A 14899-nucleotide genomic window follows, 5' to 3' on the forward strand; every position below is an offset into this window, starting at 1 on the left:
TCTGTATTATAGCTATTTAGGTATCTTAAATATAGATGTAGCCACGCTCATTATTGCTGTGCTAATCGCTTCATGCAACATATGTAGCGATCGATTGGCACAATCCTGCCACCATGCGCATGCATCTAATTCGCACTCGCTGATCACAGAAAAGCACAGAGGGCCTTATTCTAGTTCACTCTTTCTGACAAAATCCTTCTTAGATGGACAAAACCATGTGCACTGCAGGGGGGGGGGGGGGGGCAGATGTAAAATGTGCAGAGAGAATTAGATACCGACCTTTCATACCCCCACCATCCACGTCAGCATTTGTGTTGATATTATATAGTGTGGCAAGCGCAGCGAGCCACCAAGCCCAAAGCGTGGTGAGCGCACGCGGAATACATGTAAAGTTATCTGCGGCCCCTAGCGGGGCTCGCTGCGCTCGCCACTCTTCGGGCTCGCCACACTATATAAAATCAACTCCACGCTGACGTGGATGGTGTGGGTATGAAAAGGTCGGTAAGACGCATAACGGCGCTCCTCGCGGGGCTCGCTGCGCTCGCCATGCTTCGGGATGGCGTGGATGGTGGGGGTGTTACAGAAACACATTCAAACTTGCCACATCATACATCTGAGCAATAGTTACTCAGAGGTCAGAGGCAGGAGGGTATAATTGCATTGCTGCTGGAGCGTCTCAGACGCTCCTATGTATCACATAGATGGAGAGTATCATTGCATTGCTGCTGGAGTGTCTGAGGCGCTCCTACGTAACACAAAGATGGAGCGCCTCTCCGCCGGCGCCCTCATGATCCCCTCTCCACAAAGAGAGGATATCATGCGGGCACAAGCGCTGTGTGAGAGGCGCTCACTTCACAGGAGCTTAGGGGTAGCAGCGCTGGGCTGCCTTGGAGAAGTCAGCGCAGCACTCTGATAACGTACATGACAGAAGTAAGGCGGCAGTGCTGCCGCCCTGAAACTAAACAACGAAGCAGCTGTCAAGCTGCCAGAATTCAATCAGTCGCTATGCTGATGGCGTGGCTTAAGGCAGTTTGGCAAGCTGCCAATATTCATAGCTTCAGCGTCCTCGCACTGCCCCCGTGAAACTAAACAACGAAGCAGCTGTCAAGCTGCCAGAATTCAATCAGTCGCTACGCTGATAGCGTGGCTTAAGGCAGTTTGGCAAGCTGCCAATATTCATAGCTTCAGCATCCTCGCACTGCCCCCGTGAAACTAAACAAGTACCAATTAGATTAGGTGGGGTTTTACTTCAAAGTGAGATCTATATTGCAGTGTAAAAATAAAGCAGCCAGTATTTTCTCTGCACAGGAATAAAATAACATAATGGATGGTTTAATGGTTAAACAAAAATAGGGGGAATGGGGAAATGGGAATGTCAGTTGCACTGGTGAGTGTGGGGAAAAGAAAAGATCCCTTTCCTTATTTCAGACATAGAACCTCATTGTCATTTCCAATAGTTACACAATTTTAGACTGAGGCGTGCTACCACTGGACAAGAAAAATGTACAGAATTGGTTTTTAAAGAGAGCAGGTCTCGGTGTGGTGCACTTTCAAGAAGATAATGTTTAAAAATTAACCTTTAATTCATTAGTTTAAGATGCGAAAATATTTAAAACCATACATACAACATGTAACAATTAGAGACAATTTAAAAAGGATATAATTATCCTGACGTGGCAGAGAGGAATGTTTTATATTCTGTTTCCAGTCACTGAATATAATAGCTCAGATAGGGACCGTGCCACTCAGCTTTAATTAAAGTGTAAATTCAGTGGTTTGTAGTTTTTATTCACAATTGAAATGGCTGGAGTGTTTTCAAGGAGCAGACACAGGTCGGCGTCCCGGCCGTTCTGGTCCTGCACTGATCGTTTAAATGGATAGATGTGTTTAAAGTTTTTTGTATATTTATCGAGGTGCGGATACTTTCACTTATAACATAATCATACTATCACATATGAAAAATAAAGACAGCGCCGGCCGTAGCCTGTATGAGCGCTTCTCATCAGAGGGTGCACAAGCAATCTGACAGCGCTGCAGACACGGACAGAGATAAATGATCTCTTCCGTGCAGTCAGCGCTTAGTCTGGCAGAAGTCTGCCCTGTGGTGCCGGCTTATTACCGTCCACTCTATGCGAACTCACTGATGTGAGTCCCTGGCAGCGTCTGCTACAAGCAGATAGACGCGCCTCAGGTCAGACCGTGTAGCACCCTAAGATACAGCCTATCTAAGCATTCAAAAATAGATACATTTTCAATTAGTAAGAAGTAACATTCGCCTCTGCCCACGTGAAACGCCGACGTACGTTTCGCATAGAGCTTTTTCAAGGCCTTGAAAAAGCTCTATGCGAAACGTACGTCGGCGTTTCACGTGGGCAGAGGCGAATGTTACTTCTTACTAATTGAAAATGTATCTATTTTTGAATGCTTAGATAGGCTGTATCTTAGGGTGCTACACGGTCTGACCTGAGGCGCGTCTATCTGCTTGTAGCAGACGCTGCCAGGGACTCACATCAGTGAGTTCGCATAGAGTGGACGGTAATAAGCCGGCACCACAGGGCAGACTTCTGCCAGACTAAGCGCTGACTGCACGGAAGAGATCATTTATCTCTGTCCGTGTCTGCAGCGCTGTCAGATTGCTTGTGCACCCTCTGATGAGAAGCGCTCATACAGGCTACGGCCGGCGCTGTCTTTATTTTTCATATGTGATAGTATGATTATGTTATAAGTGAAAGTATCCGCACCTCGATAAATATACAAAAAACTTTAAACACATCTATCCATTTAAACGATCAGTGCAGGACCAGAACGGCCGGGACGCCGACCTGTGTCTGCTCCTTGAAAACACTCCAGCCATTTCAATTGTGAATAAAAACTACAAACCACTGAATTTACACTTTAATTAAAGCTGAGTGGCACGGTCCCTATCTGAGCTATTATATTCAGTGACTGGAAACAGAATATAAAACATTCCTCTCTGCCACGTCAGGATAATTATATCCTTTTTAAATTGTCTCTAATTGTTACATGTTGTATGTATGGTTTTAAATATTTTCGCATCTTAAACTAATGAATTAAAGGTTAATTTTTAAACATTATCTTCTTGAAAGTGCACCACACCGAGACCTGCTCTCTTTAAAAACCAATTCTGGTTTAATGGTTAGCATTACTACCTCACAGCGCTGAGGTCATGGGTTCTATCCCCACCATGTGTTATATATACGGGGCAGTACGGATGGTGTAATGGTTACATTACTGCCTCACAGAGCAGAGGTCATGGGTTCTACCTCCACCATGTGTTATATATACGGGGCAGTACGGACGGTGTAATGGTTACATTACTGCCTCACAGCACTGAGGTCATGGGTTCTATCCCCACAATGTGTTATATATATACGGGGCAGTACGGATGGTGTAATGGTTAGCATCAATGCCTCACAGCACTGAGGTCATGGGTTCTATTCCCACCATGTGTTATATATACAGGGCAGTATGGATGGTGTAATGGTTACATTACTGCCTCACAGCACTGAGGTCATGGGTTCTATCCCCACCATGTGTTATATATACGGGGCAGTACGGATGGTGTAATGGTTAGCATTACTGCCTCACAGAGCTGAGGTCATGGGTTCTATTCCCACCATGTGTTATATATACGGGGCAGTACGGATGGTGTAATGGTTAGCATTATTTCCTCACAGCGCTGAGGTCATGGGTTCAATTCCCACCATGGCTCTAACTGAGCGGAGTTTGGATTTTCTCCCTGTACTTGCGTGGGTTTCCTCCGGGTGCTCCGGTTTCCTCCCACAATCCAAAAATATACTGGTAGGCTAATTGGCTCCCAACAAAATTAACCCTAGAATATCTGTGTGTGCGTGTACATGTGGTAGGGAATATAGATTGCAAGCTCCACTGGGGGGCAGGGACTGATGTGAATGTTCAGCGCTGCGGAATATGTGTGCGCTATATAAGAAGCTGTTAATAAATAAATAAATAATAACTCACCCAAATCTAATTCTCTCTGCACATGTTACATCTGCCCTCCCATCCCGCACTGCACATGGTTTTGTCCATTTGAGAAGGAATTTGCCTTTGTGAGTGAACCAGAAAAGGGGCCACAGTGTAGAATACAGTATTAATATATAACAATACAGATGGTCTATAGTATAGGCTGTTTCAAACATTTAAATAAGATAAGTGCTAAGAAAAAGGTTAAACATATCATAATAAATAAATAAATACACAAACATAATAGAACTAATACTGCACTTTCTAAGCTCACATTCTCCCAACTCATGTTAAGGCTCCTGTCTCTTCCTCCTGGCAGCTACTCTCTGGTCTATTGCGATGTTTAAGGGCTCAGATATACACACACACACACATTGATCATATTACCAGTGCTTATGTTGTCATAATTTAAGGCACTTGCTACGAGGAGAGGGGTTTATGTGCAATCAGGTTTTCCAGAAAAAAGCCGGTTACCAATCCCAAGCGCCTGCTTCCTGTCAATCAACTCTTGAACGACTTGCGATTAAAAAAAGACACTTGATTTTCTTGCAGACTAGCCTCGCACATGCGCGGTACAATCAATATGCTTGCGCAATCAATCAATAATCAGACGGCCTGCAAATTCACAGCCCAGCATTCAGGTGATGAATAACCCCCTGCAGTATATTAGCGAAATATAGCGAAATATATTTGGAAGTTATAAATGCAAATTCTTCATGTACCTGCATCTTAATGCTTCATCTGGCTGCATTTGTGGGAGATCTGAGGTTCTCTTACATTTTCCTTCTTGGCAGTCTTTTAACGCCTGTTCCTGCAGTCTCCTCTCAGAGGCTGGATTACCAGATCCACCGGCACGTGGATACTTTCCTCCAGATGGCATTGGTTGGGAAGAATAAATTGCAGTTGACTTTGACTCGTAGTTGGATCTTGATTGTTGACATGAGCGTTGGGAGGTATTAGCTCTGTGTAAGGTTGTACTCTTCAGCAAGCTTGCATGTCTTAAGTCATTCTGAGATCTTGTACTGTTTCTGCCCATAGAAGAAGGACCACCGCTGAAAGGTACATAACCTTTACTCTTTTTTACTGGAAAATAGCAAATTGGTTTGAGGTTGCATAAGTTATAAGATGTAAAGGGATAAAGGACAAGGGTAGGATACTGATGCATTATGGGGCTGATTCGGGGTTGGGCACCAAATGAAACAAATACTTTAGCAATGTTCGTGGACAACGTTCCTGGACAAACCATGATTCAATGCAAGGGCTACAAATACATGTTTGTTTCTTTTGCCTGTAGGGTAATTACTGCCATATAAATCAACAATAACTACTTGCCACCAACACCATCATAACAGTTCTTATAATGTGTGCATTGTACACAGGCCACTGATCCCAGGGGGCCGAACACCACACCCATTTTTTAATACTTTCCTCTCCGGAGTCCCACACCGGGCACTCCATTTGTGGCAAAAATCGCTGCCAAAATGGCTGCTGCTCATTTGCTATACTGATTTTAGTCTCCGGAACATGGTGGTCATCATGTTTCCGGAGACTTGGACAAACCATGATTCAATGCAAGGGCTACAAATACATTTTTGTTTCTTTTGCCTGTAGGGTAATTACTGCCATATAAATCAACAATAACTACTTGCCACCAACACCATCATAACAGTTCTTATAATGTGTGCATTGTACACAGGCCACTGATCCCAGGGGGCCGAACACCACACCCATTTTTTAATACTTTCCTCTCCGGAGTCCCACACCGGGCACTCCATTTGTGGCAAAAATCGCTGCCAAAATGGCTGCTGCTCATTTGCTATACTGATTTTAGTCTCCGGAACATGGTGGTCACCATGTTTCCGGAGACTTGCGCTTGCACTCTGGCAGAATGCAAGAGTCTACGGTTCTGCCTCTCGTAAAGCGCCGCTATGTCTATCAATAGATGGAGAAGATAAAATACTCCAGATAACTGTCTACTGCAATTGCAAAATATATTCATCAAACAAGGTATGAAATGCTAAATCCACCCTAGATCTAATTTGAAGATAGGCCCAGATTTTATGTTCGGTACTCTGTGATGTTTGAGAGATACTCCCAGAACTTTTGAACCTCTGAATTTTATTTCTACTAAAAATTCAGGGCTTGTTGTGTATTGAGCACAAATGACTAAAGCTGATCCAAGTCAGACGTCTCCTGCTGATCAGAATTATCCACTACAGTGATCTGGCTGTTGGGTGAATACCTGACATCTAATTGGAGGATGCAGACCAAATTTGCAATTAATCTGGGTGTCTGTCATCTTTAATGATATAGACTTGAAGGGAGGGAGGGCAGTGCAAATGCATTACTTCCTACCTTAACAGAACAGAAAAGTTATATAATACCCATTAAAACATTGAGAACACGTAACAAAACTATTTATTAAAGTAAGTTGTATCAGTAGGCGGTAGCCTTGGTGGTTAATAACCTTTTGTATAACGAATCCTGGCAGGTTTTACCTTTATAAATTGTTTATTATATAATACAAACTACGTAGCTGCATAGATTTAATCTATGTCATGTTCTATAGTGCAGACAGTAGCTACGATTTATGCAATTGTTTGTGATTTTGTTGGGTTATATTGTTTATCATGCCAATGTCAACAGATGATTTCACCCATTCTACATGAACTGTGACACAAACCAGCACTTAGGGAGAAATCTAAGAATACAAATACGATTGTTCGTATTTGTATACTTAATACAAATGAATATGTCTTCATACGGCTGTGTTAGCCGTATGCAAATTCGTATTCCGGAGGGGAATTTACAAAGCAAAGTCAAATACGATTGCTTTGTACTCCCCGATGTCGTATTCATTCGTATTGATTTGTATTTCGAATTCCTATAGGCAGTCTGCACGGATCAGTCAGATCTGTGCAGGCTGCAGTGTGTAAAAAAATTAATAAAAATAAACAGCGTGGGGTCCCCCCCTCACGGCCCTAACCAGTACCAGGCTGAAAGAGCCGGGGCTGGTATTAAAAAAATCATGAACCAGATAGGGCTTTGCTGATTTTTTAAAACCAGACCCAGGCTCCAGGGCAGAGGCTGGTTCCCAAAATACGGGCGACAAAATTACTATGGGTCCCCCATATTTTAAGAACCAGCCCCAGGCCCAACCAGCCAGCAGGGCAATGCCACAGCCGGGGGGGGGGGGGGGAGAGACTTTTATACAAGTCCCCCAGGCCAAAGCATTCATCTCTACCGACCAGTCAGCCTGGCCAGGGGTCCTGGGGAAGTGGGGACCCCGCCAGTAAAGAGGTCCCCCCCCTCCAGGACTTACCTGGCCAGTCTGAAGCCTGGTGCTGTTCTCAATGCCCCTGGGCGGTGGGCATCGAGCTGATTGAAGTGTAAAAAATAGAATAAAAAACTATTGTCTTATACTGTGGAACTATGAGTCCCAGCAAGCCTCCCCCGCATGATGGGACTTGAAGAACCACAAGTCCCAGCATGCGGGGCATTAAAGGGCCCGCTGGCACTTGTAGTTCCAAAGTAAACACAGTAACACAGTTACACACACATACTGATACTTACCTTTCTTGAGCCCATAGGTAAGTCCCTGGATTCGGGGTTTGTGGTCCTGGGTCCGGGGCTCCAGGGCTTCAGGATCTGAAGAAATCCATAGAGGTACCTGTGGAAGAAAATCCTACTCACCAAGGTCATCCGGCGAAGATCACTTCCTCTTCTTTCCGACGTAGTCCAGGTCTTCTTAAAAACAAAAAAACACTTTTGTGAGGAGCGTAGAGGTCGGGTTGGAAGATAGTTTGAGATAAGAGAAGAGATGTATGTTGGTGTAGTTTGGTTTATGGCTTTATGTGTAAGTAAAAGGATTTTGTATCGAATACGGTAGAATACAGGTAACCAATGAAGTGACTGACAGAGTAGCTTTGCAGACGATGAACGTCTGGCTAGGAAGATTAGCCTTGCAGCTGCATTCATGATGGACTGTAGTGGGGAGAGTCTGTATTGGGGAAGGCCTATAAGGAGACTATTGCAATAATCAATGCCTGAGATGATGAGAGCATGGGTTAGAGTTTTTGCAGTGTCTTCTGTAAGGTGAAGATGGTGTTATTGTTCTACCTCAATTACCCCTATAATAATGGAAGCTGTGTCAGTGATCACACTCAAAGCATCGGCTTTGTTGCATTTGCTACAGCACAAAACAATTTTTTTTTGGTTAATTAACTAAATAAACACCCTAGGGAAAAATTTTTGGGGGGGAAAAAAGGAAAAAAATTAAGGCAGGTCTAGAACGCATACACAGTGAGATTGCTTTGCCTGTGAGTCAATGGGGCAGATGTATTAAGCTTTGCGAAGAGATAAACTTGAGATAAAGTGGAGATAAAGTGGAGATAAAGTGGAAGGAGATAACGCACCAGCTAATCAGCTGTGTTTGAAATATGACAGTTGGAAGTTGATTACCTGGTGCCTTATCTCCTTCCACTTTATCTCCACTTTATCTCAAGTTTATCTCTTCGCAAAGCTTAATACATCTGCCCCAGTTTCTCCACCTGGTGAGCCAGACAGCCCCAGATAGAGCGATATATGTTAGGTGTCTGGTAATATAAGATGAAGTGAAATCATACACTAGCTCTGTGAAGAATCTCATTTACGATCCTATGTTTCTCTATAAATTATCTGAGACTCCAAATGTTGCCATGATTAAACACATATTTGTATATTTTATTAGAATTTTTTGGTATAAAGTGCCATCTGTATCACCGTGTTTAATATGACTAAAAGAGCCACACCTGATATTTAAGACACCTTGAGTAGTCAAATCAGTTGATTGGACGGAAGTCCTTTAAATATTGTCACTGTTGAATATGATACTAACCTTCTGATGAAACCGCAAACATACAGGTGCGGAGAAACGCGTTAATGTCATACCTGGCCCGGACCACGCTATCCGACTGACCTTCCACCCACCTCTGATACCCACTGGAGGCTCAGGTACACGGCCGATATACTACCTATTGCGGACCTGCGCAGCTTCGGTGTAGTTCCGGCGAAGCTTTGGCGCCTAACAGCTACCAACAGATAGGAGCACCGGACCCCAGGTGACTTTTCCAACACGGCTGCAGCATCTGGCTGCGAGCGGCACAGCCGAGGTCACCCGGGCAACCCTCCCCTAAAGGGATACGAGCGTGAGTAACACTGTGATCGAAAAACTTGTGTTTGCTGACTGTTGTGCTCTACATTGGTGGGCACGGGTCCGGATTTGATTGCCTGTCTATAATTAGCAGCTCTGACTAAGCCGCATTGAAGTACTTTAACTTCCGTTACGATACCTGGACAAGGTTGTGCTAAAAACCTCCCTAAGCACACATTGGCAGATTCAGGGGGGGAGGCCACCTGGGCACGTGCCATTATTTTTGTAGCTAAGGACCAGGGCTTTCCAACGAGCCCAGCCTCGTGTCTCTAGCCCCCTGGGAACCGGAGATATCGCCTGGCAAAACTGTAACGTTTTTCCCCATAGGATAATATGGGACCTGTTAATTCCGACCCCCACCGGTTCCGACGGCTGCCAGTTCCTCCCCCTGGCATCCCAGAAGCTTGTAGTTGATTTCATTCAATTCCAAATCGCTGGGCCTTCAATATGATACCAGGCTGGTCCATATCGGTCAATTGGTTCCAGAGATATTGCGGATTAACCAATTTTTTTTTATTTTCGAAATGTAATTTTATGGCTGTTCATGTTCTTTGGGGGCAGATTACTCTGGAACCAAACGTTCCAGTTTCACTGGACCAAAATCATTCAAAGCTAACTCAAAAGTTCTTCAATATGATACTTGTCTCATGTAAATGGGTCAGTTGGTTCCGAAGATATAACCGGTTAAATGAGACAACAATAAAAATTTTATAACTTTTCCTGTGGAGTAAGTGGGTTGGAGAAATACGTACCACCAATATGCTCAGGGCCGGCGCTACCCGCTCAGCGGGTCCTGCAAAGCAGGGAGGCGCCGTGCTGAAAAGGCGCACTCCCTTACTCTGCGAAAGTTGCCTGTGCCGCAGCACAGGTCCGTGCTGCAAAAAAAAAAAGCGGCGCCTGTTTCCCCCAGATCGCGATCAATGACAGGCACTTAGGAGCCGGGAGCCCTCAGTGTCAGCGTGGACTCTCGGCAGCAGCATCGCGGAGATCAAAGCAGTGGCGTGAGGAGGAGGACGGGAGTGACAGGGAGCTACAGTACTGCTAGCAGGAAGCAGCTTGAGGAGAGGCTGGGGGAGGAGCACGAGTGCTCCGTTCCCAGGTTAGTGCTTGATTGCTTGTATTTCTGGCTGCCTCAGAACTGCTGCTCCTATCTGGTACTGTGTGTAGGCAGCAATGTGATGTAGTGTTTTTTTGTGTGCATACAGTATGTAACGTGGCACTATCTCTAATGTATGTTTTTAGGTGACCCATGGGTGTATTTATTAGACCTGCCTCTGCCCCCTGTTTTTTTTTGTGTGTGTGTGTGTGTGTGTGTAAGCTGGTAGTCACCCCTGTGTGTGTGTGTGTGTGTGTGTGTGTGTAGGCTGGTAGTCACCCCTGTGTGTGTGTGTGTGTGTGTGTGTGTGTGTGTGTGTGTAGGCTGGTAGTGACCCCTGTGTGTAGGCTGGTAGTGACCCCTGTGTGTGTGTGTGTGTGTGTGTGTGTGTAGGCTGGTAGTGACCCCTGTGTGTAGGCTGGTAGTGACCCCTGTGTGTATGTATGTGTGTGTAAGCTGGTAGCGACCCCTGTGTGTGTATGTAGGCTGCTAGTGACCCCTGTGTGTATGTATGTAGGCTGGTTGTGACCCCTGGGTGTGTGTGTAGGCTGGTAGTGACCTCTGTGTATGTGTGTAAGCTGGTAGTGACCCCTGTGTGTGTGTGTGTGTGTGTGTGTGTGTGTGTGTATGCAGGCTGGTAGGGACACCTGTGTGTGTGTGTGTGTGTGTGTGTGTGTGTGTAGGCTGGTAGTGACCCCTGTGTGTGTGTGTGTGTGTGTGTGTGTGTGTGTGTGTGTGTGTGTAGGCTGGTAGTGACTCCTGTGTGTGTGTGTGTGTGTAGGCTGGTAGTGACCCCTGTGTGTGTGTGTGTAAGCTGGTAGTGACCCCTGTGTGTGTGTATGCAGGCTGGTAGGGACACCTGTGTGTGTGTGTGTGTGTGTGTGTGTGTGTGTGTGTGTAGGCTGGTAGTGACCCCTGTGTGTGTGTAGGCTGGTAGTGACCCCTGTGTGTGTGTGTGTGTATATATATGTGTGTGTAGGCTGGTTGTGACCCCTGGGTGTGTTTGTAGGCTGGTAGTGATCTGTGTGTATGTGTAGGCTTGTAGTGACCCCTGTGTGTGTGTGTAGGCTTGTAGTGACCCCTGTGTGTGTGTGTGTAGGCTGGTAGTGACCCGTGTGTGTGGTTTAGTAGAAGGCTTGCAGACACTTCCACATTTTGCAGGAGGCTCCCACTTTAGCCACCAGTCCCCCCCAATGCCCCACATTGCCCTCCTAATACCCCCAGAATACTAGTAAGCCTGCCAAGCACCGCTTCTGTGGTCAGCGCAAGAGCCAATCAGGCCAGAAGAGCCTGCTAGTGACCAGCCACCATGGAAAAATTAATTTGGTGAAGCAAAATGTGAATTTTGGCTCATTCTGTGTAATATATTGTTGGCATTACGTATATAAGCAGTGCTGCTGTCAGCCACTGGTATGGGCATTACTTATAAGCAGCGCTACTTCTGTCGGCAACTGGTGTGGTCATTGCGTATAAACAGATACTACTGTCAGTTACTTATTATGTATAAGCAGCAAGCACTACTACTACTGTCGGTAACTGTGGGCATATGAAGGAGTACTCAGGGCATTACATTTAGCATAATGTGTGTCAAGGGGCATGATGATGTATGGTATAATGTGTTATGGGCATTAGTGTGTAGCATAATGTGTAATGGGCATTACAGTGTGCTGCATATTGTGTTAGGGGCGTCAAGATGTCTTACATAATGTATAATGGGCATTACTGTGTGTGGTATAATGTGCTATGAGCAGTATGATGTTATTGGTACTTTTATGTGGCCACACCCCTTCCCCATGAAGCCACACTCCTACATTTTTGCTGCGCGCCTTCGGCGCGCACTCTCGCTGTATTGCCTGGTGGGCCAGTCAACAATTCCCTTTCTGGCACAGGGCACCAAAATGGCCAGATATGGCACTGGTGCTGTATAATATGAATAAGATTGTGCTACTGTGTGGTGTAATTTGGAATGGGAGTACTACTGTATGGCAATGCTCCTTCCTTGTGAGTCCACACGTCTTTCTTTCAGTGTGCGCTGTCCCTATGTAAAGTATAGAAGGGCGCAAATTTATAGTTTGCAGGAGGGCGCCAAACACCCTAGCACCGGCCCTGAATATGCTAATTACCATTCAGTATTAACCCCTTCACGACATTTGACGTATATATACGTCATGGCCGGGAAGTACTTCCCGACCGTTGACGTATATATACGTCATGGCTTAAAACTGTCACTGCGTCTAGAGATGCAGTGACAGAGGGACGATGTCTGCTGTCCCTGACAGCAGACATGTCCGTGCATGCCCAGGGGGGGCGGCGATGCCGCCCCCCCGTCGGCGATCGCTGTGATTGGCTGTTCATTGTGAACAGCCATTCACAGCGTTTTCTGTGTCACCGGCAAATAACGTTCGCCGGTGACACGGGATCGGAGGTGATTGGTGCTGTAAAGTACAGCACCAATCACCGCGGGGTGTAAGGGTGACACTGGTGTCACCCCACCTCACCCCTCCCGCCCCCAAAGGCCGTGATTGGTTCGTCGGACCGACGGACCAATCACAGCCATGGAGGGGGGTTTAAACTAACGGTGACTGCACTGCAGACGCCATTCCGGTCTGGAATAGCGTGCAGTGCGATCACCGTGCCCAGCTGCCGCCTATACTGACCAGAACCCATCCAAAATACTTACCTGATCATTGATATTGCTTATGCTTGTGACATCTTGTGACATCCTGTGACATCTTGTGCTGCTGCGATTTATTAGATAGAGAGAGAGTTAGAGAGAGAGAGATAGAGAGAGATAGAGAGAGATAGAGAGGCCTAGTGCTATATTTTGTGCTGCTGCAGTGTGATAGAGCTATAGATAGAGAGATAGAGAGAGATAGAGAGAGAGAGATAGAGAGAGAGATAGTGACAGATTGTGCTATATATTTTTTATATAACTGAAAGAGATAGAGAGAGATAGAGAGAGATAGAGAGGCCTAGTGCTATATTTTGTGCTGCTGCAGTGTGATAGAGCTATAGATAGATAGAGAGAGATAGAGAGAGATAGAGAGAGAGAGATAGAGAGATAGTGACAGATTGTGCTATATATTTTTTTTATAACTGACTGCTGCCCCCCCTTTTGTGCTGATCAGTATAAATTAACTGATCAGCAACTTTTTGGGGGCGCAGGTTTTTTTTAATATTTATTATTTTATTTATTAGCAGTTTCTTATATAGCGCACACAGATTCCGCAGCGCTTTACAGAGAATATTTCACCATTCACATCAGTCCCTGTCCCAGTGGAGCTTACAATCTATATTCCCTACCACATGTACATGCACACACAGACATTCTAGGGTTAATTTTGTTGGGAGCCAATTAACCTACCAGTATATTTTTGGATTGTGGGAGGAAACCGGAGTACCCGGAGGAAACCCACGCAAGTACGGGGAGAATATACAAACTCCGCACAGTTAGGGCCATGGTGGGTAATATATAGATATACCTGTCAGTGCTGCTGCTGCAGTGTCATAGAGTGATAGATAGTGAGAGATAGAGAGATAGAGAGAGATAGTGACAGAGAGTGATAGAGAGTGCTAAATTTTGTGTCTGCTGCCCCCGCCTTTTGTGCTGATCACTATATCTGAGGTGATCAGCAACTTTTTAGGGGTGCAGAGGTTTTTTTTTTTATATATACCTGTCAGTACCACCAAAGGTTGTGCACCTGCTGCCCCTCACTGGTAATCAGTGTCGCATCACTGATCACCTTTTTTTATTTTTTGTGAGTGCTGTGGGGTCTTTTTTACATTTTTTTTTTTACACACACTGTGATTTTGTGTGTGTCCTGTGGCCACTGTGCGCTGATCAGTGACGTACATCACTGATCAGCTTTTTCGGCACAGGGTTGATCTATTTTTTTTTTTTTTTGATCAAATTCCTGTTGCCTTTGAGCGCTGTTCAGTGACGGACGTTACTGACCAACATCTGTGCTCAATTTTTGGCGCAGGACCTTTTTTTTTTTTAACCCCTTCCATTTTTTTTTTTTTAACCCCTTCCATTTTTTTTTAACCCCTTCCATTTTTTTTTTAACCCCTTCCATTTTTTTTTTTTGAACCCTTCAATTTTTTTATTTTTGTATTTTTTTTTTCTGCACTACATACATACACACTACATACCCCCCGGGTTGAAATAAAGTTTGTACCCCCCCTACACTATACACGTGTTGAAACATTTCACTACCAGTAACACAAAAAAATAAATGGCATCCCAAATGTCATCCCAAATGTCGTCCCAGTCATCCAGGAGAATGTATTCGGTGGAGGAGGCATATGCCATGCTTGCCTCTGACTCTGACACAGCCAGTGAGGCAAGCGGGGAATTTGAAGGATTTGTCTTAAGCTCCTCTTCCTCCTCTGATGATGAGGGACCCCCTCAAAGACGCCCCCGTAGAGCAGCTGAGACCCCCCCCCCAATAATTGATCTCGTATGGACCCCACCACCAGACAATTTTGAGCCCCAGGTTCCTGAGTTTTTGGCCATCCCAGGAATCCAATTTGATTCAACAGGTCTCAGAGAAATTGACATTTTTAAATTATTTTTCTCTGATGATTTTATAAATTTAATGGTGGAC

General features: G+C 45.2%; 1 protein-coding gene across 3 annotated transcripts in view; it reads right to left on the reverse strand.

Moving 5' to 3' along the window:
• Positions 1–14899, reverse strand: part of C11H16orf78 (chromosome 11 C16orf78 homolog) — a 33438-nt gene that overhangs the window by 2774 nt on the left and 15765 nt on the right. For all 3 annotated transcript variants that reach the window (XM_083163833.1, XM_083163831.1, XM_083163832.1), the window contains one exon: positions 4728–5088. In XM_083163833.1, the coding sequence (XP_083019959.1) occupies positions 4728–5088 (361 nt within the window). The remainder of the gene's footprint in view (positions 1–4727; positions 5089–14899) is intronic.

The sequence above is a fragment of the Crinia signifera genome, chromosome 11 (genome assembly GCF_055691185.1).
Source record: "Crinia signifera chromosome 11, ASM5569118v1, whole genome shotgun sequence".
Lineage (NCBI taxonomy): Eukaryota > Metazoa > Chordata > Amphibia > Anura > Myobatrachidae > Crinia > Crinia signifera.